This window comes from Bos taurus, chromosome 7 (genome assembly GCF_002263795.3).
Source record: "Bos taurus isolate L1 Dominette 01449 registration number 42190680 breed Hereford chromosome 7, ARS-UCD2.0, whole genome shotgun sequence".
Taxonomy (NCBI): Eukaryota; Metazoa; Chordata; class Mammalia; order Artiodactyla; family Bovidae; genus Bos; species Bos taurus.
Window position 1 is genome coordinate 90011662 of NC_037334.1, and position 25784 is coordinate 90037445.

The 25784-nt window shown below is 41.2% G+C and overlaps 2 protein-coding genes across 2 annotated transcripts in view; one reads left to right on the plus strand and one right to left on the minus strand.

The window, feature by feature from the left end:
• Positions 1 to 1066: 1066 nt before the first annotated feature.
• Positions 1067 to 25569, minus strand: MBLAC2 (metallo-beta-lactamase domain containing 2). Its single transcript, NM_001099079.2, is given in 2 exon segments — positions 1067 to 4386; positions 24766 to 25569. Coding segments are annotated over 2 exon segments (840 nt in total). The 5' UTR covers positions 25220 to 25569; the 3' UTR covers positions 1067 to 4000.
• Positions 25146 to 25784, plus strand: part of POLR3G (RNA polymerase III subunit G) — a 44873-nt gene continuing 44234 nt past the window's right edge. Inside the window, exon 1 of the mRNA XM_005209734.5 lies at positions 25146 to 25229. The gene's annotated coding sequence lies outside the window, so the exon portion shown is untranslated. The remainder of the gene's footprint in view (positions 25230 to 25784) is intronic.

Below are 25784 nucleotides of genomic sequence, written 5' to 3' on the forward strand. Positions count from 1 at the left end.
TTACACAAGTTAATGAATATTTTAAAATTTCTCTTTTTATATATATCTGAGTTATATCTGAGTTATAAGACATTTTAAATTCTAATATAGTTTTATCTTGTGTTTATATAAAGAGAAGATCTTCCCTATTCTAATGGCTTAAACACAATTAATTTTCTTTCAATGCATATATGATTCTGCTTTAGATGTTAAATCCACCTGGAATTTATGATGATGAATTTATCTTTATGATCAACATTTTTATGATGATGTTGATTTTTTCCCCACATCAACTGAAATATATATTTAATAGTGCATCTTTTATCCATTTATTTGAAAGGCCATATTTATGAACTAGTAAGGCTTCTATCTGCTTTGACCCAGGTGCTTCATTTGTTCTGGGGCTATTGGTAATTCTCCTTCGCTATTCCTCAGTAGCATGTCGGACACCTTCAGACCTGGAGGACTCATCTTTCGGTGTCACATCTTTTTCATCTTTTATACAGTTCATGAGGTTCTCATGGCAAGTATACTGCGGTTTGCCATTCCCTCCTCCAGTGGATCACGTTTTGTCAGAACTCTCTGCTGTGACCCATCCGTCTCTGGTGGCCCTTCACGGCACGGCTCATAGCTTCACTGAGTTACACCTTGTTACTCAGTTACACCATGTAACTGAGTTACATGATGAAGTTACCCCTTCATCATGACAAGGCAGCTGGGAAAGATTAAGGGTAAAAGGAGAAGAAGGCATCAGAGGATAAGATGGCTGGATGGCATCATGGATGCAATGAACATGAACTTGGGCAAACTTTTGGAGATAGTGAAGGGCAGGGAGGCCTGGGGTGCTGCAGTCCATGGGTCACAAAGAGTCAGACATGACTGGGTGACTGAACAACAACAAGGTTAAATAGGTATTATTCAGTTTCTAGGTTCTAATATTCTTGTCCAGGGATTTGACATCTTCTTTATTTCAAGTTTTTCCAAAATGCTTTATACAGAAAATAACCTTGCAAGACATTAAATTGAAATTTGCTAACATTTATAAAAAATACCAACCATAGATTGAAATAAAATGTTCACTTTAATCGTTATCACACAAATGTTTATTTACAGTTATCTGAAAATTATAAGAGAACAATTTGTGCATGTCACATTCATGTTACTATCCATATAAGAACAACTACACATAATCATTTATTCAACTACATCAGGATAACACACAAGGTTTTGTTTGCTCTAGACTTCTCAGTTAAAAAGAAACACCAAATAAGGAAACTGAATTTCCAAAAATTAAGTTATTAACAAAATAAATAATAAAAATTATTTCTAAATGTCTTATATTTTGACAACTTTGAGTTATACTTACATACTATTATTTCTCCAAACCAAAAATTACAACAAGGGTCACTGTCAGGGTGAAAATACATATTTTTAAAGTTTTTTTAAAATACGCTATTAAGCTTTAACATGACTTGATTTATTCTTGGCACATGTGGCATTTTGAAAAGTAAAAATACACTTTGCCAATTTTACATTATTGTGCAGGTATAAGAGAAAGAGCACAGTTTGGGAGGCAGAGAGACCTGTGTTCAGTTACCAGCTTTGTTCCCAAGTTGTGTTGTTAGGCTGGTCAATTACTTCTTGGCACTGGGGCCAGGATTAAATTAAATAATGCCTATTTTAAAATGCATAGCATGGGCACTGAATGAATGATACCTCCTTTCCCTAATTTACTCACATTGAAGCAAAAGCAAAATATCACAGTTGTATGTTCTGGTACAATTTGAAAAATCTAGGGAAAAAATGGGAAATTTAAAAATAAAATCAGTGTATTTTGAAAAATTGCACTTTTAAGAAATAAGGAAAGCTTTCATCAGGTTTAAATATTTCCCAATAAAACAGTGCCTACTATACCCTGATTTAAAAAAAAAAAAGTCCTAAAATATGATAAAATGATCAATGATTAAGGACTTTTGGTTTTCTTTTGTGCTATTGATATAAAAATAATGGCTATATTTAAGGCTCATTAAGTGATAGTCTGTAGTTGCCCTGAACCAAATCTGTAGTCTTGAAGTTGCACTATTAAAACAGACCTACTGCCTTGAATGACTATCACAGAGAAATTCCCATAATATTCTTCATTTCAACAACCATGTCCTCCTTACTGATTTTAAGTAAGGGATCATTTGGTGGCATGTGGCCATATACCTTGTCTGTCTTAAAGATGATTCTTATACACATAATCACTTTTTCATGCTAAATGTCTGGTGCTTAGAAGATCTAAGGCTCCTGAAAACTAAATCGTCACAAGGGAATAGCCTACTCTGGACAGCAACGCTTCCATCCCTATTCTTAGCACCGAAGATGCAGAAACAACCCTATTCTTATTTTCTATCCTCACCACCTAATAAATCATCTTTCCAAAGCTGACTGAAAATCTCCTCCTCCAGGACACTTTCCCTAACCAAACTTCACACTCCTCCATTTATGTCCCTGACACTCGTGTGTAATTTGTATAAACTTCAACCTGCATATACTTCTATTCATGTTTTGTCTTCTACTTCCAGCTAGGATACAGTCTCTGACTTTGTAAGCTTCCACAGTGTTTAGCACAATGAATGCATGTATGTATGTGACTGTGTGTATGTACGTGGGGTGTGTATGTGTATGTGTGTGCTGAATGAATAAAAGACTAAGAACCTGAGTGGGGTGTAGGGTAGGAAAAGTTTCATAATTTTTCAGAAATCAAAATTGCTGGACTTTCCTAATACTAAAATTTCTGATTTCCAAAGCTATCTGAGTTTGGTTTTATATGTCAATAATAAAAAGGCAGTGAAAAAAAAATGTTTAAAAAAACCTTTATGAAATATTCCAAAGGTTTTTTAATAAGTTACTAAAAGCACCAAACCAAAACATCTTACTAAATAGTGGGATAATCTTTCCTATAATTTTATAAATGGAAATTTCTTTTCATTCAAGACAAAGAATACTGAACAGGAATAGGTGTTGTGAATCAGGATAAAAAAGGCAATTCATTCTAAGTCAGTATCTAACACACATTTTGCAATTAATCTGAAAAGCCTTCTGTGGTACATATGTATGCTTTGTTAAGAAAAAGAATGGTTTATTTTAGGATGTTGTCTGGTACTATAAAATAAGATACATATACTGAAGCTGCTATTTAACAAGGAAATTTTTGTTTATAATAGCTGTTACTATTAAAATAGGATATATTTTAAAAATTATTCTTAATGTGTATATTTTCAAATTTGCCTGACAGTGTCCTTTTGAAAAATCTGACAATTTGTAGTTAGATTACAGACATTTGAACTTTGTTTCTACAATTCAAAATATTACACTTACATAATAACAAAAAATAATATATTGTAGCCTTTTTACTGAAGCACTCTGCAATTAATATTTAAAGCTTTTCCATAAAATAAAATTCACTGTACTTTTTGTAAGTAAAATTACACAACACATAATGTACACTATACTTACATTAAGAACAAATAAAATGAAGCATAAAAATTCTGTACCATAACAATGGATTGTTTTAGCTGTCATTCTAAATGTTAGCTTATTTGTTATGTTTTGAGTTTTTAACCTTAAACCCAAGAACCTTTATTTTGAAATAATATACTAAAAATATCAAGTCTGGAGTTTAAAACTCTCTTATGCTCTTTTTTTCTAGATCATCTAGGAAATAAGAGAAATGAGACACAGAGATAATTCTATTACTGCAAAATGCCTCCTTGCTTCCCCATATACCTCTATATCATTTCTAGAGCAAATGATACAGGAAAATGGCAGATTACAACTTTGGCAAATTATAAGCTCATTTAAGTGGTTTCTTATTTGGAAAAAAGAAAAACTAAGAAGTTCCTTTTTTGGCTTATTCATTCTCAATCTTTTTTTTCTCTAATATATAACAGTGCTATAAAAGCACTTCTTAAAATGCTTACTGTTTAAACAACACAAAATGAACTGGAATAATTTATAGAATTAATCAAAGTAGATACTAGGGTGAGGTCCTAGAATTTGTAACACGTAGGGCTAAACTTGCAAGAGATCGCATGGCAAAAGTAGAGACTTTATGGCATATCCCAGCTTTTGAAATATAGTTAGAAGCCAATCGAAAAAGCCTTTCAGCACCAAAGGTATTGAAGTGCCCAGGAAGTACTTTCTCTACCAGACCTCTGTCGACTAATTCTATCAGACGTTCACAGGTTCCAACATAGTCACTTATCCTGCTGTATGGGAGCCAATCAATTAGTGATCCATCATACACGACGTCTCCACTGAAGAGAATCTTTCGGTCTTTGTCATGCAAGCAAATACTGCCCCTAGAATGACCCGGCATGTGCATAACAGTGAGCTGTCTGTCACCAAGGTTGATCACATCCCCTAAAAATGAAAACAGAATTTACAGATAAACATGTTAGATATTTGACTTCAATCACTTCAAGAACAGCAGAACACAACAGTTTCAAAGATGTTGGGAAGATGATATTTATTTTACTTTTATTGTAAAAGTAGGCTAGTAATAAAAGATAATTTAAAATAAGTTGCCTACATTTCATTTCTGTTGTTTATTAGACCAGTGTTTGCCAAAGTAAACAGTGGAACACAATTTCTGCTGGTTGTTACAATACATAAAAGAAAAGATTCAGTGGTCAAATAATTTGGAAAACTCTTCCTTCAATGAAAATTAAGCAGCTTTCTTTTCTGCAAGTTATGCTAACGTACATTTAATATGCTAATGTACATTGTGGATATACACAAGTGAAATATGGCTGTATAGTTTCACAAATTTATTTGACAAAAAAATTCATTTTCAAAACATCCATTATACTAATATCCTGGTGACACAATTCAATAATGATGCTCTAGTGAAGGGTATGGTATTTTTACCCTTTGTTTTATCACTCTGTGGAAATTAAGGTCTGAGGAATCAGTACAAATGATGATGCTCTGGCTACTGCTATTGCTGTAATAAACTTCTTAGTCTCGGACCCAGGAACTTCAACTCTTCCATCAGAATCCACTAAATCGTCGCACCTAACTTACTAACCTACAAATAGGGTAAAATCTCAAACTCCCCCCAGTTATTTGACAGTGGGGACGAAACTGAGCTATATGAATACAAAATTGCTCTTTCACTGGATTTAAACCAGTACAAACTTAGGTAAATCATAATAAAAGATTCATATTGCTATCTCTAGTGAAAACATAAACATATACAAAAAAAAATCAAAGAAAACTAGCTAAAACTAATAGTGAAATTAAAACGGCATAATAATCAGGAATACGTCAAGGCTGTAAATTGTTACCCTGTTTCTTTAACTTATATGCAGAGTACATTATGAGAAACGCTGGGCTGGAAGAAGCACAAGCTGGAATCAAGACTGCCGGGAGAAATATCAATAACCTCAGATATGCAGATGACACCACCCTTATGGCAGAAAGTGAAGAGGAACTAAAAAGCCTCTTCATGAAAGTGAAAGTGGAGAGTGAAAAAGTGGGCTTAAAGCTCAACATTCAGAAAACGAAGATCATGGCATCCGGTCCCATCACTTCATGGGAAATAGATGGGGAAACAGTGGAAACAGTGTCAGACTTTATCTTTTGGGGCTCCAAAATCACTGCAGATGGTGACTGCAGGCATGAAATTAAAAGACGCTGACTCCTTGGAAGGAAAGTTATGACCAACCTAGATAGCATATTCAAAAGCAGGGACATTACTTTGCCAACAAAGGTCCATCTAGTCAAGGCTGTGGTTTTTCCTGTGGTCATGTATGGATGTGAGAGTTGGACTGTGAAGAAAGCTGAACACCGAAGAACTGATGCTTTTGAACTGTGGTGTTGGAGAAGACTCTTAAGAGTCCCTTGGCTCTCTCTCCCTCGCGCTGGGGCGCTCTTCTCCTCGTGTCTTTGGATCGACCCTCACGCCTCAAAGATGGATTTTCCTGCTATCTTCTAAATAAAATAGAGCTGTAACACTGAGCTGTAACACTGATTTGTCTAAGAGCTATAACACGGTTTGTCCAAGACCTGAGAGCTGTGATGTGCCGAGGGCTTTAATGTCCATTGCTCCAAATCTTTGTTGTGATGAGACAAAGAACTGAGGAACATACACTCGTGTGACATCTGTGGTGCCGTGACTTGGATTTAACCTGGCTGAAACAATCTCTGTGCGGAAGAGGCCAAGCACAGCAGGAGCCCAACTCAGCGAAGCTCCCGCGCTAGAAGTGGAAGGCGAAGAAAACCAGCGCAGGGGAAGGCCCATCGTGCTGGAAACTGGGACAGGGAAAAACGAACTCAGCAGAAAGTTCACGTGGCCCAATCTCAGATTCCAGAAGACATCCGGTTAAGAAACCTTGGACCACTGGAAAAAAACCCCGAGAAGGATTGTCAGAAGATCCTCTGACCAATCCTGAGGAAATCTGGTACACTGATGGAAGCAGCTTTGTCTTGGATGAAAAAAGAAGAGCTGGGTATGCAGTAGTCTCCAATTTTAAGACCATAGAGGCTAAGCCTCTGCCACCAGATCAACAAGCTACAATATGCAGTGCCAGTTCAACAAAGATAAAAAACTACAGCCGACCACGGAAAATATCACACACCCTTAGATGGACACCGCTATAAGGACTCTGAGGCTTGAAACTAGCAAGAGGGGGAGGCGCAATACGCCTCGCCATCCCAGTTCAGCAGGAAGTAACCAGAAAGACCTCGACGCCTCTATTCCCAAAGAATTGGGCCTCCCATCTCTTGAGGGGGGAATGTTATGTAGAATAGGGTAAAGGAGTCCAAAATGGCGGTGGCTAAAAGACAAGGAAGGGAAAAGCCCGCGAAAAGAGAACAAAGGAAGGTCAAAGGAAGGTCCGAGGACCAGAGTGAAGACTTCAGGTAGAATAAACAGCACTCCTGGCTAAGCCCAATTTGCATAGGGCAGGCGCAGGTGGAGGAAAAAACATATATAAGGAGGAGCCAAAGCACTTTCTCTCTCTCTCTCCCTCCCCCACACACTCCTCCACTCTCTTCTCTTCAAGTCTTTGGGTTGGCATGCCCTCACGCTTCAAGGATGGATTCTCCTGAGATCTTCTAAATCAAATACAGCTGTAACACTGAAAAAAAAAAAGAGTCCCTTGGACTGCAAGGAGATCCAACCAATCCATTCTAAAGGAGATCAGTCCTGGGTGTTCTTTGAAAGGAATGATGCTAAAGCTGAAACTCCAGTACTTCGGCCACCTGATTCGAAGAGTTGACTCATTGGAAAAGACTCTGATGCTGGGAGGGATTGGGGCAGGAGGAAAAGGGGACGACAGAGGATGAGATGGCTGGATGGCATCACTGACTCGATGGACGAGTTTGAGTGAACTCTGGGAGTTGGTGATGGACAGGGAGGCCTGGCGTGCTGCGATTCATGGGGTCGCAAAGAGTCGGACACGACTGAGCAACTGAACTGAACTAAACTGAACTGAATCAGGAATCACTAAATATAAGAGACAACAGAAGAAAAACAAAGGCATAAACAGGAAATGAGACATACAAAACAAATGACAAAATGGCAGAGCTAAATACAACTGTGTCAGTCATTATATTAAATATGAAAGGGATAAACACCCTAATCAAAAGCAAAGATTGTCAGACTGATTTAAAAAGCAAGATATGTACTCAGTCTACAAGAGAGGAACTATAAAATCAAAGCGAAAAATAGGATGATAAGTCATACCTAATAAATATGAATGACAAGAACTAGAGTAGTTATATTGTCAGACAAAATGGATTTTTATATAAAGAATATTGGAGCAAGAGAGTTCCAGAAAAGCATCTATTTCTGCTTTATTGACTATGCCAAAGCCTTTGACTGTGTGGATCACAAGAAACTGTGGGAAATTCTGAAAGAGATGGGAATACCAGACCACCCGACCTGCCTCTTGAGAAATTTGTATGCAGGACAGGAAGCAACAGTTAGAACTGGACATGGAACAACAGACTGGTTCCAAATGGGAAAAGGAGGATGTCAAGGCTGTATATTGTCACCCTGTTTATTTAACTTCTATGCAGAGTACATCATGAGAAACGCTAGACTGGAAGAAACACAAGCTGGAATTAAGATTGCCGGGAGAAATATCAATCACCTCAGATATGCAGATGACACCACCATTATGGCAGAAAGTGAAGAGGAACTAAAAAGCCTCTTCATGAAAGTGAAAGTGGAGAGTGAAAAAGTGGGCTTAAAGCTCAACATTCAGAAAACGAAGATCATGGCATCTGGTCCCATCACTTCATGGGAAATAGATGGGGAAACAGTAGAAACAGTGTCAGACTTTATTTTTCTGGGCTCCAAAATCACTACAGATGGTGACTGCAGCCATGAAATTAAAAGACACTGACTCCTTGGAAGGAAAGTTATGACCAACCTAGATAGCATATTCAAAAGCAGAGACATTACTTTGCCAACAAAGGTTCGTCTAGTCAAGGCTGTGGTTTTTCCTGTGGTCATGTATGGATGTGAGAGTTGGACTGTGAAGAAGGCTGAGCGCCGAAGAATTGATGCTTTTGAAGTGTGGTGTTGGAGAAGACTCTTGAGAGTCTCTTGGACTGCAAGGAGATGCAACCAGTCCATTCTGAAGGAGATCAGCCCTGGGATTTCTTTGGAAGGAATGATGCTGAAGCTGAAACTCCAGTACTTTGGCCACCTCATGTGAAGAGTTGACTCATTGGAAAAGACTCTGATGCTAGGAGGGATTGGGGGCAGGAGGAGAAGGGGATGACAGAGGATGAGATGGCTGGATGGCATCACTGACTCGATGGACGTGAGTCTGAGTGAACTCCGGGAGTTGGTGATGGACAGGGAGGCCTGGCATGCTGGGATTCATGGGGTCGAAAAGAGTCGGACACGACTGAGCAACTGATCTGATTTGATTACTAGAGAAAAGAGGTACATTTTATGAGGACAAAATTAGGTCAATACCTAATGAAAAAAAGTCTAAATGTATATGTACCTTAAAAATTCATAAAATAAAAACTGAGAATTAAAATAAGAATAAATAGTTGAACAACTATGCTTAGATATTTGAGTAGTTTGAATAATTCATAATATAAGCAGATAGAAACAGTACGGATGCAGAAGACTTGAACAAAACCACCAGCCAACTTGATCTAGCTGACATATATAAAATAATTCATGCCAAAAGAGCAAAGTACACATTCCTTTCACATGAAAGAGATGCTTTGTTATGTCTGCACACTGAAAACTACAGTAACACTTTAAAGAGAAATTAAAGAGAATGTGAGCAAAAAGAGAAATATGCCATATCCATTGATTGGAAGACTTGAAACTGTTAAGATGGTAATTAAATTCAGTTTTTCCTATAGCTGCACTCTCTAATATGTAATTTATCAGATAATACAAATGTTCTCTATCAACACTAGGCAATATGGTCAGATCAGATCAGTCGCTCAGTCGTGTCTGACTCTTTGCGACCCCATGAACTGCTGCACGCCAGGCCTCCCTGTCCATCACCAACTCCCAGAGTTCACTCAGACTCATGTCCATCGAGTCAGTGATGCCATCCAGCCATCTCATCCTCTGTCGTCCCCTTCTCCTCCTGCCCCCAATCCCTCCCAGCATCAGAGTCTTTTCCAATGAGTCAACTCTTCACATGAGGTGGCCAAAGTACTGGAGTTTCAGCTTCAGCATCATTCCTTCCAAAGAAATCCCAGGGCTGATCTCCTTCAGAATGGACTGGTTGGATCTCCTTGCAGTCCAAGAGACTCTCAAGAGTCTTCTCCAACACCACACTTCAAAAGCATCAATTCTTCGGTGCTCAGCCTTCTTCACAGTCCAACTCTCACATCCATACATGACCACAGGAAAAACCACAGCCTTGACTAGACGAACCTTTGTTGGCAAAGTAATGTCCCTGCTTTTGAATATGCTATCTAGGTTGGTCATAACTTTCCTTCCAAGGAGTAAGTGTCTTTTAATTTCATGGCTGCAGTCACCATCTGTAGTGATTTTGGAGCCCATAAAAATAAAGTCTGACACTGTTTCTATTGTTTCCCCATCTATTTCCCATGAAGTGATGGGACCAGATGCCATGATCTTCGTTTTCTGAATGTTGAGCTTTAAGCCCACTTTTTCACTCTCCACTTTCACTTTCATGAAGAGGCTTTTTAGTTCCTCTTCACTTTCTGCCATAATGGTGGTGTCATCTGCATATCTGAGGTGATTGATATTTCTCCCAGCAATCTTGATTCCAGCTTGTGTTTCTTCCAGTCCAGCGTTTCTCATGATGTACTCTGCATAGAAGTTACATAAACAGGGTGACAATATACAGCCTTGACGTCCTCCTTTTCCCATTTGGAACCAGTCTGTTGTTCCATGTCCAGTTCTAACTGTTGCTTCCTGACCTGCATACAAATTTCTCAAGAGGCAGGTCAGGTGGTCTGGTATTCCCACCTCTTTCAGAATTTCCCACAGTTTCTTGTGATCCACACAGTCAAAGGCTTTGGCATAGTCAATAAAGCAGAAATAGATGTTTTTCTGGAACTCTCTCACTCTTTCCATGATCCAGCGGATGTTGGTAATTTGATCTCTGGTTCCTCTGCCTTTTCTAAAACCAGCTTGAACATTAGGAAGTTCACGGTTCACATATTGCTGAAGCCTGGCTTGGAGAATTTTGAGCATTACTTTATTAGCGTGTGAGATGAGTGCAATTGTGTGGTAGTTTGAGCATTTTTTGGCATTGCCTTTCTTTAGGACTGGAATTAAAACTGACCTTTTCCAGTCCTGTGGCCACTGCTGAGGTTTCCAAATTTGCTGGCATATTGAGTGTAGCACTTTCACAGCATCATCTTCAGGATTTGAAAGAGCTCAATTGGAATTCCCTCACCTCCACTAGCTTTGTTCATAGTGATGCTTTCTAAGGCCCACTTGACTTACATTCCAGGATGTCTGGCTCTAGGTCAGTGATCACACCATCATGATTATCTGGGTCGTGAAGATCTTTTTTGTACAGTTCTTCTGTGTATTCTTGCCATCTCTTCTTAATATCTTCTGCTTCTGCTAGGTCCATACCATTTCTGTCCTTTATTGAGCCCATCTTTGCATGAAATGTTCCCTTGTTATCTCTGATTTTCTTGAAGAGATCCCTAGTCTTTCCCATTCTGTTGTTTTCCTCTATTTCTTTGCATTGATCGCTGAAGAAGGCTTTCTTATCTCTTCTTGCTATTCTTTGGAACTCTGAATTCAGATGCTTATATCTTCCCTTTTCTCCTTTGCTTTTCACTTCTCTTCTTTTCACAGCTATTTGTAAGGCCTCCCAGACAGCCATTTTGCTTTTTTGCGTTTCTTTTCCATGGGGATGGTCTTGATCCCTGTCTCCTGTACAATGTCATGAACCTCATTCCATAGTTCATCAGGCACTCTATTTATCAGATCTAGGCCCTTAAATCTATTTCTCACTTCCACTGTATAATCATAAGGGATTTGATTTAGGTCATACCTGAATGGTCTAGTGGTTTTCCCTACTTTCTTCAACTTAAGTCTGAATTTGGCAATAAGGAGTTCATGATCTGAGCCACAGTCAGCTCCTGGTCTTGTTTTTGCTGACTGTATAGAGCTTCTCCATCTTTGGCTGCAAAGAATATAATCAGTCTGATTTCGGTGTTGACCATCTGGTGATGTCCATGTATAGAGTCTTCTCTTGTGTTGTTGGAAGAGGGTGTTTGTTATGACCAGTGCATTTTCTTGGCAAAACTCTCTTAGTCTTTGCCCTGCTTCATTCCGTATTCCAAGGCCAAATTTGCCTGTTACTCCAGGTGTTTCTTGACTTCCTACTTTTGCATTCCAGGCCCCTATAGTGAAAAGGACATCTTTTTTGGGTGTTAGTTCTAAAAGGTCTTGTAGGTCTTCATAGAACCGTTCAACTTCAGCTTCTTCAGTGTTTTTGGTTGGGGTATAGACTTGGATTAATGTGATATTGAATGGTTTGCCTTGGAAACGAACAGAGATCATTCCGTTATTTTTGGGATTGTATCCAAGTACTGCATTTCAGACTCTTTTGTTGACCATGATGGCCACTCCATTTCTTTTGAGGGATTCCTGCCTGCAGTAGTAGATATAATGGTCATCTGAGTTAAATTCACCCATTCCAGTCCATTTCAGTTCGCTGATTCCTAGAATGTCAACATTCACTCTTGCCATCTCTTGTTTGATCACTTCCAATTTGCCTTGATTCATGGACCTGACATTCCAGGTTCTTAGGCAATATTGCTCTTTACAGCATCAGACCTTGCTTCTATCACCAGTCACATCCACAGCTGGGTATTCTTTTTGTTTTGGCTCCATCCCTTCATTCTTTTTGGAGTTATTTCTCCACTGATTTCCAGTAGCATATTGGGCACGTACTGACCTGGGGAGTTCCTCTTTCAGTATCCTATCATTTTGCCTTTTCATACTGTTCATGGGGTTCTCAAGGCAAGATACTGAACTGGTTTGCCATTCCCTTCTCCAGTGGGCCGCATTCTCTCAGATCTCTCCACCATGACCCGCCCATCTTGGGTTGCCCCATGGGCATGGCTTAGTTTCATTGAGTTAGACAAGGCTGTGGTCCTAGTGTGATTAGATTGACTAGTTTTCTGTGAGTATGGCTTCAGTGTGTTTGCCCTCTGATGCCCTCTTGCAACACCTACCATCTTACTTGGGTTTCTCTTACCTTGGGCGTGGGGTATCTCTTCATGGCTGGCTCCAGCAAAGCGCAGCCATTGCTCCTTACCTTGGACGAGGGGTATCTCCTCACCGCCACCCTTCCTGACCTTCAACGTGGGATAGCTCCTCTAGGCCCTCCGCAATATGGTAGCCACTAGCTATATGTGGCTAATGGCATGAGAAATAAAGCTAGTGTAACTAAGAAGCTAAAACTTTCATTTTAATCAATCTTAACTAATTTAAATTTGCATTAGATAGCTACATGTATTAATAGCTACATTCAGAGAAGAACTATACAAAGATCTTCATGACCCAGATAACCATGATAATGTGATCACTCACATGGAGCCAGACATCCTGGAATGCAAAGTCAAGTGGGCCAGAGGAAGCATCACTACAAACAAAGCTAGTGGAGGTGATGGAATTCTAGCTGAGCTACTTCAAATCCTAAAAGATGATGCAGTGAAACTGCTACGCTCAAAATGCCAGCGAATTTGGAAAACTCAGCAGTGTGCACAGGACTGGAAAAGATCAGTTTTCATTCCAATCCCAAAGAAAGGCAATGCCAAAGAATGCTCAAACTACTGCACAATTGCACTCATCTCACATGCTAGCAAAATAATGTTCAAAATTCTCCAAGTCAGGCTTCAACAATATGTGAATCAAAAACTTCCTGATGTTCAAGCTGGATTTAGAAAAGGCAGAGGAACCAGAGATCAAATTGCCAACACTCGTTGGATCATTGAAAAAGCAACAGAGTTCCAGAAAAACGTCTACTCCTGCTTTACTGACTATGCCAAAGCCTTTGACTGTGTGGATCACAACAAACTGTGGAAAATTCTGAAAGAGATGGGAATACCAGACCACCTGACCTGCCTCCAGGGAAAGCTGTATGCAGGTCAAGAAGCAACAGTTAGAACCGGACGTGGAACAACAGACTGGTTCCAAGTTGGGAAAGGAGTACGTCAAGGCTGTATATTGTCACCCTGCTTATTTAACTTACATGCAGAGCACATCATGCAGAATGCTGGGTTGGATGAAGCACAAGCTGGAATCAAGATTTCAGAAAGAAATACCAATAACCTCAGACATGCAGATGACCCCACCCTCATGGCAGAAAGCGAAGAAGAACTAAAGAACCTCTTGATGAAAGTGAAAGAGGAGAGTGAAAAAGTTGGCTTAAAGCTCGACATTCAGAAAATGAAGATCATGGCATCTGGTCCCATCACTTCATAGCAAATAGATGGGGAACAGTGGAAACAGTGGCTTACTTTATTTGTGTGTGTGTGTGTTGGGGGAGGGGTGCTCCAAAATCACTGCAGATGGTGAATGCAGCCATGAAATTAAAAGATGCTTGCTCCTTGGAAGAAAAGCTATGACCAACCTAGACAGCACATTAAAAAGCAGAGACATTACTTTGCCAAAAAAGGTCTGTCTAGTCAAAGCTATGGTTTTTCCAGTGGTCATGTATGGACATGACAGTTGGACTAAAGAAAGCTGAGTGCCGAAGAACTGATGCTTTTGAATGTGGTGTTGGAGAAGATTCTTGAGAGTTCCTTGGACTGCAAGAAGATCCAACCAGTCCATCCTAAAGGAGATCAGTCCTGGGTGTTCATTGGAAGGACTGATGTGAAGGTGATACTCCAATACTTTGGTCACCTGGTGCCAAGAACGGACTCATTGGAAAAGACCCTGATGCTGAAAAAGACTGAAGGGAGGCGAAGGGGATGACAGAAAATAAGATGGTTGGATGTCATCATTGACTCAATGAACATGAGTTTACGTAAGCTCCAGGAGTTGGTGATGGACAGGGAAGCCTGGCATGCTGCAGTCCATGGGGTCGCAAAGAGTCGGACCTGACTGAGCGACTGAATTGAACTGAGCTACATGTGGCTAGTGACACAATGGTAGATGTATAGATTCAAGAATCTCAATCAAAACCTTGACATGTTTTTTTATAAAAACAAAATCTGGCTCTAAAGTTTATATGAAATGCAAATGACCTGGAACAGCCAAAGCTGGAAGACTTAAACAATCCAATTTCAAGAATTAGAATGAAGTTTAAATAATCAGGAGAGTGTTGTGCTGGCTATACGACAGACATAATCGATGAAAGAGACTAGAGTCCAGAAGAAAACATTCACATGTATGGTCAGTGGATTTTTGACAAAGGTTATCAACAAAGATAATCCACTGGGTAAAAGGACAGTCTCTTCAACTAATTGGCCTGGACTACTTTGGAAATCTATATGCAAATAAACAATAAAGCACCTCATAACCTTTCACAATCTTTGCATGAAATGTTCCCTTGGTATCTCTAGTTTTCTTAATGAGGTCTCTAGTCTTTCCCATTGTATTACTTTCCTCTGTTCTGTGCATTGATCACTGAGGAAGGCTTTCTTATCTCTCCTTGCCATTCTTCGGAACTCTGCATTCAAATGGGTCTATCTTTTCTTTTCTCCTTTGCCTTTCACTTCACTTCTTTTCTCAGCTATTCGTAAGGACTTCTCAGATGACCATTTTGCCTTTATGCATTTATTTTTCTTGGGGATGGTCTTGATCATCTTGTGGTGTTGGAGCAGTCTCTTGAGAGTCCCTTGGACTGCAAGGAGATCCAACCAGTCAATCCTGAAGAAAATCAGTTCTGAATATTCATTGGAAGGACTGATGTTGAAGCTGAAACTCCAATAATTTGGCCACCTGATGCAAAGAACTGACTCACTGGAAAAGACCCTGATGCTAGGAAAGACTGAAGGCCGGAGAAGGGGCTGACAGAGAATGAGATGGTTGGATGGCATCACCGACTCTATGGACATAAGTTTCAGTAAGCTCTGGGAGTTGGTGATAGACAGGGAAGCCTGGCGTGCTGCAGTCGATGGTGTCGCAGAGTTGGACATGACTGAGCAACTGAACTGAACCTTCCACAACAGTAACAAAAATTAACTCAAAATGGATCATAATCCTAAATGTGAGAGCTTCCAAAAAAAAGAAAATCTTTGTGATTTTGGGCTTGTCATAGAGCTCTTAGAATAACACAAAAAGCATAAAACATAAGGAAAAATGATTAATTGGACTTCATCCAAGTTAAAAACTTTCTTGCCCAAAACATTAAGGACTTCCCTGGTTGTGCAATGGACAAGAATCTGCCTGCCAAGGCAGGGAAGAGAAGTGTTAGTAGCTCAGTCCTGTCCAGCTCTTTGTGATCCCATGGACTATAGCCTGCCGGCCTCCTCTGTCCATGGGATTCTCCAGGCAAGAATACTGGAGTAGGTAGCCTTTCCCTTCTACAGGGGATCTTCTCAACCCAGGGATTGAATCTGGGTCTCCTGTATTGCAGGCAGATTGTCGACCATCTGAGTAATTCAATTCCTGGTCTGGGAAGATGTCACAGTTTGCACAGCAACTAAGCCTGTGCACCAAAACTACTTCAGGGCCCGCTAGCCGCAACTACTGAGCCTGTGTGCCAAAACTGTGGAAGTCCATGTGGCCTGGAGCCACAGACTGCAACTGCTGAAGCCTGCTCACCTATGCAGGCTAGTCCTCCACAACAAGGCAGCACAATGGGAAGCCCGCGCACCACAACAAAGAGCAGCCCTTGCTCATCGCAAGTAGAGAAAGCTCGTGCACAGCAATGAAGGCCTAGTGCAACCAAAAAAACAAAGACAAAAAAATTTGCTTACTTAAAAAAAAGAGGATAATATTAAGAAAATGAAAAGACATGACATACACTGGGAGTAAACACTTGCAAAATGTATATCTGATAAAGGACTTGAATTAAGAATATATAAAGAACACTTACAGCTCAACTAGGAGAAAACAAAATTTCAATTTTTAAAAAAGAGAAAAGATTTTGATAAGATCTTTTGACAAAGAAGATATCTGAATAGCAAATAAGTGCCTGAAAAGATGTTCAACATAATCAGTCATTGAAGTGAAAGTGAAAGTGAAGTTGCTCAGTTGTGTCCAACTCTTTGCGACCCCATGGACTGTAGCCTACCAGGCTTCTCCATCCATGGGATCTTCCAGGCAAGAATACTGGACTGGGTTACCATTTCCTTTTCCAGGGCATCTTCCCGACCCAGGGATCGAACCCGGGTCTCCCACATTGGAGGCAGATGCTTTAACCTCTGAGCCACCAAGGAAGCCCAAATGCAAAGTAAAACCTCAATGAAATACCACTACGTACTCACTAGAATGCCTAAAATCAAAAGGACTGACAAAATCGAGTGCTGACAGTGATGTGGAGAAACTGCAACTCATACACTGCACTTGGGAATGTAAAATGGCATAGCACTTTGGAAAACAGCTTGGCACCTTCTTAAACATTTAACACACGTTTACCACGTGTGCATATGCTGTACGCCACATTCACCACACAACCCAGAAATTCATTTCTAGCTATCTACCTACGAAATAAAAGCATGCATCAACATAAAAACTTACATATAAACTTTCATGCTGCATTATTCATAACAATTCCAAACTAGAAAGTTCAAATCTCCTTCAACAGGTGAATATGTAAAATGTGTTCTATTGATAAATGAGTAGTTTCTCAGCAACAGAAGGGAATTATTCATAGATAAAACAACATGGATGAATCTCCAAAAACAGCATGCCAAAGGAAAGAAGACACAAAAGATTGCATGTGATTATGTTTTGTATTAAGTTTTCAGAAAAAGAAAACTATAATGGCAAAAACAGGTCAGTGGGGCCTGGGTGGGAACAGAGGTTGCTCTGGTCTTGTCTCAAATCCCAGTAATTATTAATACAGTAAGATGGAATTCAGTTCAGTTCAGTTCAGTTCAGTCACTCAGTTGTGTCCGACTCTTTTCGACCCCATGAATCGCAGCACGCCAGGCCTCCCTGTCCAACACCAACTCCCGGAGTTCACTCAGACTCACGTCCATCGAGTCAGTGATGCCATCCAGCCATCTCATCCTCTGTCGTCCCCTTCTCCTCCTGCCCCTAATCCCTCCCAGCATCAGAGTCTTTTCCAATGAGTCAATTCTTCACATGAGGTGGCCAAAGTACTGGAGTTTCAGCTTTAGCATCATTCCTTCCAAAGAAATCCCAGGGCTGATCTCCTTCAGAATGGACTGGTTGGATCTCCTTGCAGTCCAAGGGACTCTCAAGAGTCTTCTCCAACACCACACTTCAAAAGCATCAATTCTTCAGCGCTCAGCCTTCTTCACAGTCCAACTCTCACATCCATACATGACCACAGGAAAAACCATAGCCTTGACTAGATGGACCTTTGTTGGCAAAGTAATGTCTCTGCTTTTGAATATGCTATCTAGGTTGGTCATAACTTTCCTTCCAAGGAGTCAGCGTCTTTTAATTTCATGGCTGCAGTCACCATCTGTAGTGATTTTGGAACCCAGAAAAATAAAGTCTGACACTGTTTCTACTGTTTCCCCATCTATTTCCCATGAAGTGATGGGACCAGATGCCATGATCTTCGTTTTCTGAATGTTGAGCTTTAAGCCCACTTTTTCTCTCCACTTTCACTTTCACCAAGAGGCTTTTTAGTTCCTCTTCACTTTCTGCCATAATGGTGGTGTCATCTGCATATCTGAGGTTATTGATATTTCTCCCAGCAATCTTGATTCCAGCTTACTTAGGTACTCTCAAATTTCCCCACATTCCAGTCATAAGGAGCCAGACTCCTTCACAGGATAATTGTTTCAGATTTAAGGTGCTTCTGGGGATCAAAAACCACTGCCATTTCCTGTATGATTGATAAGTAAGGTAAAGGATATTATAGGTAAGTTGATTTAATAATAGAACTGTTGCAGACAGTTTAATAAATGTACAGAATGAAGAAGAATGAGGGAAGTTTGATGCTAAAAATGAAGCTGTAGAGAATTACCAATGGAGGGATAGAGTCTTATGGATTTTTGATATTCAAGGCCAGGTGATATTCAAAATACTTAGCAGTAGATAAGACATAAGCACCCACGTATCAAAATGGACACCAATTGTAAACAATTGATAAGGCCACAGTGATGGAATATTGTTAATATTAGGTCTGCCATTACCATATGGCTTTATAAATACCTCCCCTATGCTTATAATGCTAACACATATAATTTCATCAAGACCTCTCTTACAAGAACCACAATTGTCTATGAAATATATAAATATCATATATAAATTTATGTAAAATATATATATATATATTACATACTATCTATCCTTTCAAGCCTTCACCCTAACCCAGTTGTCACCACATTCCAACTACACTAGACTTTTCTTGGCTTCTCAAATATCCTTTCCCATCTTGGCATTCCCCATTTTTAATTTTCACTTCACTTTGAATTAAAGAACTAAATTACATATTTCAAATAAAACATTTCAGGAGGGCTTAAAATGCCAGAAAACATTCTTTGCCCCATTCTGGCTCTATCTCTAATCCTGCTCCCAATAGGCAACCACTGTTAACACTTTTAGCAACTTCTTCCGGTAGTTGCCTCTACTAGATATGTTGTTTGTTGTTCAACCTCTCAGTCGTATCCAACTCTTTGCGACTCCATGGACTACAGCACGCCAGGCTTTTCTGTCCTTCACTTTCTCCCAGAGTTTGCTCAAATTCATGTCCATTCAGTCAGTGATGCATCCAACCATCTCGTCCTCTGTCGTCCGCTTCTCCTCCTGCCTTCAATCTTTCCCAGGATCATGGTCTTTTGCCATGAATCGGCTCTTCACATCAGGTGGTCAAAGTATTGGAGCCAAAGTATTATTTACAGATGACTACTGGGTATAATCATCTGTAAATAATGTTTATAGCTCATAGTCTACTGATTTCATTCATGTATTATCATTTCTTGGTTTTTAATTTTAGATGTTATCCACTGACTTCCACTATGAAACATAAGGATTTTTAGTAGCTCTTTTTACTCCTCTCTACCACCATCATGACACATGTATACATTTCTCATCCTCCCACCCCTGGAAAGAATAATGATTCAACTGCTTAGATCTGGAATCCTCTATGCTTGAGGTTCTATCATTGTCAGTGTCATCCTTTGCCATCATCCTGAGGCTTCAACTTTGGCGAGCTACAGTCCAGGGGCCGCTAAGAGTCGGACATGACTGAGCGACTTCACTTTCACTTTTCACTTTCCTGCATTGGAGAAGGAAATGGCAACCCACTCCAGTGTTCTTTGTCCGGAGAATCCCAGGGACGGAGGAACCTGGTGGGCTGCCGTCTATGGCATCCCACAGAGTCGGACACGACTGAATCGACTTAGCAGCATCAGCAGCAGCAGATCTTCTATTTCCTATATTCCATGTCTTCCTCTTGGTTTATTCCCTTATTTTGAAGGGAGTTAGGGTGAAGTTTCTCAGTCGTGTCTGACTTTGCAACCCTATGGACTGTTGCCCCCCAGGCTCCTGAGGCCATGCGATTTTCCAGGCAATAATACTGGAGTGGGTTGCCATTTCCTTCTCCAGGGAATCTTCCCAACTCAGGGACTGAACTCAGGTCTCCTGCATTGCAGGCAGACTCTCTCTGAGCCACCAGGAACTATAAGATGTATCTTAGTGGCTTCCTAAGTAACAGCATGTGGGAAATAATTTTTTGAAAGCTTGACTGATACTGGAATGGATGTCAGAATTCTAAGTTGGAAATTGGTTTTATTCAAATAAGTCCCAGCTCTTCTTTTCTAGCTCTAAAGCCATTATGATTGGTATAGATGACCTTTTTTGTTTAAATTTGGAAGTCTGTAGACTCTTTGATCCCAGCATTCTGAAATTTTATAATTACGGGCCATGGGTTGAATATGTTTTCCTCTATGGGCTCTTTCAATCTGGAAATGTACATCCCTTAATCATGGGATATTTTCTCTACTATTCTTTTTCTCTACTTCCTCTATTTGCTCTATCTGTGCTCTTATTATTCTAATGTCAGATTTTTCACACTCGTTCTTTACTAGTTTTCTCCTAGTTTTTCATTTTGCCTATCTGCTGCTTTTCTAAGTTTTCAACTTCATCTTCCAGACCTTGCACTAAATAATTTCTGACATTTTAAATTCCAATGGTTCTTTTAGGAGTGTGAATATGGTTCTGCCTGTTGCTTATTTTTATGGCATCCTATTGTCTCTCAGGTATCTTGAATGCAATAGTTTCTGTTATCCCCTGATGATATTAATGATTGTCTGCTCTTCTCAAGTCACTTTATGTTCTTTTAGTATTTTACTTCATGTGAGACGATTTTCTCAGATGTTTTTTCATAATGCTTGATTACCTGTTTAAGAGTTGGAGGATAGTGAAAAAGCTGTTTGAAGCACATGCATGACACCTGGTGATGCAGACTTCACTGTAGAAAGTCCAAGCCAAGAATTACCTACGAATCAGCATCTTAATCTTTACCCCAGGGCTGGGCAGATTTCCAGATAAGATTCTTCTAATTTCCTACCTGGAGGCATAGCGGCTAAAGGCCTGGCTCTTATTCTTTTGGGAAACTAGTAAAGAACATATATATTATCTATCTATTATTTTTCTGTATTTTTATATACATTCCCATACACTTATCCCTCCTCTTTTCCATCTGAAGCCTTGAGCTCATTAGTACTTGGCATCCCTCAATCAAGAAACCCTTTTGCTTCATTCTCCCCAGAGAACCAACTAACTCTGGGGAGAGGTGCATTCACTTAGGGAGAAGAATTCCAGAGTTTTAACAGCTTCTTTAGTGACTTTCCATCAATTCTACTTATTTTAGTTTTCTTCCTTTTGCCCCTGCTAAGGTACTGGCTACTGCTAATTCTGAGCCTATTAATCTCCTGTAGAACAAAGTGGACTGGCTCTCAATTTTCTATTGCTGGCATAGGATAAAACTGCTAAGTCAGTCACCACAGGATTGGCAAGATCCCCTGGAGAAGGAAATGGCAACCTGCTCCAGTATTCCTGCCTGGGAAATCCCACGGACAGAGGAGCCTGGCGGGCTACGGTCCATGGGGTTGCAAAGAGTTGGACACGACTTTGCAACTAAACAACAACAACAATGCAAAACAGAACCTCAGTCAATGTGGATTTATACATAAAACAGACAAACCACGGTCCATTTGCTGCAGTCTTAGTGAGATTTTGAGAGGGAGTCAAATTAAATGTGTTCGTTCAACCTGCTGCCTCTCTGTAATCTTCTTTGTTTTTAATCTCCCCAAACGATCTAAGTTTACCTAAAACTACTCTTGTACTGTCTTGATGACTCTGGGAAAATCATTTAAACATGTATAACAGGAGCCAAAATGCCTGCCTCTTGTGAAAAACAGACAGAATGATGTGTGCCCATTCATGAAGAACGTGCTGTGTCTATCTAGGGTTTATTGCTGTCTTCTTATAGGAAGATATGGTTTCACTATTAGTAGGCTGAGTAGGTTTTTTCATCAAAAATGATGCAGTGGAGGATGACCTCACCTTGTCCTCCTCATCCCGCATATGCAAGTCAGCTTTTGGGTTAGTGATACAGTGCACAGACTCATGCTTCTCCATGATGGGTGATCACCAATACACTAAATGAAACGTATGTAGTAAGCTAGTGAATCCAGCCTCCTCATTTTCTAACTGAAACAATGAAGACTATGCTGTTAGGAATGTGCTGTTCACATGTGTGCGTAATTGTATACGAATTTTTTTTGTATATGATTTTTATATAAATATTTTATATCTCTTTCCAGGCATCTGGATTATGATAATATTAAATTAGCAGGCCACACCATTCAGAAGAGACAGGAAATTAATATTCCTGAGAGAAGAGGATATTGGATTCTACTTGAGAGGGTGAGACATCCAGCTCCTAATGAAAAACAACTTTAATTTAACACAGTAGTATCACCTTCCAAGTGTTTAGTAAATATTAAGCTTTCTTTTCACACTTTCAAAGGCTTAAAGCACCACACAGGTAGGTTGCATGTCCCCTGCAACTCCAAAAGCCTCTAATTCTAGCACTGACTGGGATTTAAGAAATCTGATTTCTAGTCCAGGCTCTTTCCCTAACAGGCTATGTGATTTCAGGCATAATATTCAAGCCTGTGTGGACTTTTCATCTATAAAACAATATTTCTTATCATTCTTTCATCATTGATTTCCTGACACAGGAGCCAAAGTAAATAAATCAAAGGTCATTTATTCTTTTAAACAACTTAAACATACTTTAAATACTGATGCAAAACTTCTCTTTTTTTGGGGGGGGGGTCTGAGTTAATTTAGTCTGAATACCCATAAATTGTATGGAAATCCTACTTCTAAAGTATTAATTTCAAAGAAATATAGTAATTAAGAGCACATTTAATGTAAATTTAAATTTAGTTTTCTTTCACCTCAAAGTGTCAGGTAATGTAAGGCTTCCATCTAAACCACTTTTTTTTAATCTTCAGATTAAAAATTTTAATGAACAGACTTTTTAAAGTGGTAAGGTACAGAATATTGCTATTTTTATATGTCAAGTGATCAAGATCTCATCTGTTAAGATAAACTCATTTTCGGAAAGTACTTCATTATTTGTCATATTGGTTGGTCATAAAGTGAGCCTTACTGTACTGCAGCAACTGGATTTTTTTTTTTTTTTTTTTTGCTTCAGAACAGTTCAATAAATTAAACTGGCAAATAAAATAGTTTCAAGATAGAAAGGAAAGGGGGTTTCATATCCTATTCAGAATTACCATAAAAATTTATTTTGGGGGTAGGATTAATGTGTGATCTACACGCTTTGATCTACTGTGCCTGGGTTGGAATCCTAGCTTTTGTCTCAAGCTTGCTCTGTGGCCCCTAGGCAAGCCATTTAATTGAAGCCATTTAAGTAGCCTCACTTCAAACGTGTTGGAGGATAAAATGGTATCAACGGTAGCATTCTATATCATATATGAAACGAGTCGCCAGTCCAGGTTGGATGCACGATACTGGATGCTTGGGGCTGGTGCACCCAGAGGGATGGTACGACCCAGAGGGATGGACGACCCAGATAGGAGGGAGGAGAGAGGAGGGTTCAGGATGGGGAACACGTGTATACCTGTGGCGGATTCATTTTGATATACGGCAAAACCAATACAATATTGTAAAGTTAAAAAATTAAATTAAATTTAAAAATACCTTGAAAAAAATTAAAAAAATAAAAAGAACAAAGAAATTAATACACAAATATCACTGCTGTGACCAACTGACTCAATGGTTTGGCTCAATCATTTAACTGCCTGTGTGGGGTTGGAAGGGTTGGAACCCTACACTATTTTATTCTATTAATTTCTTTCTGAATCCCATTCTGTTTTTCGCAGAGCCAAAGAGGCCCAAGGTTATCTATGCATTAGTCCACATACTTCACCATTATGGGAACAGCTTCCTTATTAATCTTTCTCAGGCCTGGCTTTCAGCCAGAACAGAGATTTGTCATAACGTTAAGACTCAGGCACATTCTACTTCGTACGTTCACTATCAAGCTTTTTCTCTTGTGAGGCAGCATCAGGAGCAGAAACCTATCTGGAAGCTAAAAATGCGTGAGCAGATTAGAATCGCTGCTCTGCAATGGCCTTCTAAGCCTACAGGTGGGCACTGTCCGTACTGAGCCAATGGAGTGAGCGGTTCTCAAAAAGCACAGAGCCAACGACACGCACTCTCTCCACCAAGTGTCATTCCTTAGAAGTCTCTTCGCTAGAAAAGTGCTTGCAAATGACGGACATGTCTGAGGGGGAAAGAATGGGAATCCTAGTGACCAGTCTCTAGTGGTGTTACTGCACACCGTAGACCTTCCAGAGAAAACTGACTAGGGGGTGGGGCTGGCTTTCAGTCGAGTACGCGGCGTCAGAGCTGGTCTCCTGCAGGAAAGGTTGCAATGGCCTTCCAGCGACTCGATGGTGGAGTGAGTGGGCTTTTTGGCCCCCAGGGAGAGAGGGAGGGAGAAAGTGAAGCAAGTGTTTCTGCGATATGACAAAACAAACCAACCTCCCCACCTCACTCCCTCAACCTCACAGCCAAGCAGGTCTGCATCAAGCATCCCTCGGAACCGTCTCTCCCCCAATCCCTTCCCTTAAATGAGACAGCAAGAGCCCGAGAAGGGGGCGGGGGGTGAGCATTACCGTCCTGCAGGACGAGGGTGGGCTGCACCGCCTGCACTCGGAACTGCCTGGCCCTCCAGCCCGGGCTCGGCGCCCGCACCACCTCGCTGTCGGACAGCCAGGTCACGGTCTCGAAGTTGTCCCCGCGGGCCAGCGCCTCGGCCTCGGCGTGGTGCACCGCCACCCGGTCGAACTGGTAGAGGCCGCCCGAGTGGTCGAAGTGCACGTGGGTAGCCACGGCCAGCAGCGGCCGGCACGCCGCGTTGTCTCTGGCCGCGCGGTCCCGCAGGAGGCCGGAGGAGTACAGGTACTCAGGGAGGCTACGCAGCCCCAGGCCGGTGTCGATCACCACGTCCTGCTCGGAGCCCCGCACCAGCCAGATGTTGGCGCGGTTGCCCGACTCGTAGAAGCGTTCCTGAATCCAGAAAATGCCGTCGCCCAGGGACTTGTGGGCGTACCACTCGAGCGCCGACATGCTGCGCGGGGTATGGCGGCCCAAGCCGAGAGGGGTTTGTGTGCGCGCGCGCGCGTGTGTGTATGTGTGCCTTCCCGCGGGCGGTCTGGACTCGGGCGCTGCGGCGGTGTAGAGCCGTCTGCCCGCAGCCGGGGACGAGGCGCAGAGCCGGGAGGGGGCGGGCGGGGGATGCGGCTGCGGTGTGTGTGTGTGTGTGTGGAGAACTAGGCGAGGAGGAAGGACTCGGGGAGAGGCGCTGCCTGGCGCGTCCGCCCGCACCCTCACGCCGGGTCCGCGGAGAGCAGACGCCGCTGTCCCCGCGCCGGGGCGCCGGAACAATTGCAGCCGTAACTGGACGCAGCAACAGGAACGTTAACGCACGGGCCAATGCAGTCGTCGGGAGATCCAGAAAGTGACACGCTTCCTAACCTCAGGGGGGTCGGACCGCAGAGCCCTTAGAGCGAGGCGGGGGGTGGGAGTGCGAGGAAGCCAGGCCGCCCACCCGCCGCGCGCCACTACGCGCATTTCCAGCCGGCGCGGAAAGAGTCGGGCCAAGGCTCGGGCGGGGGCCGGGGCTGGAGGACTA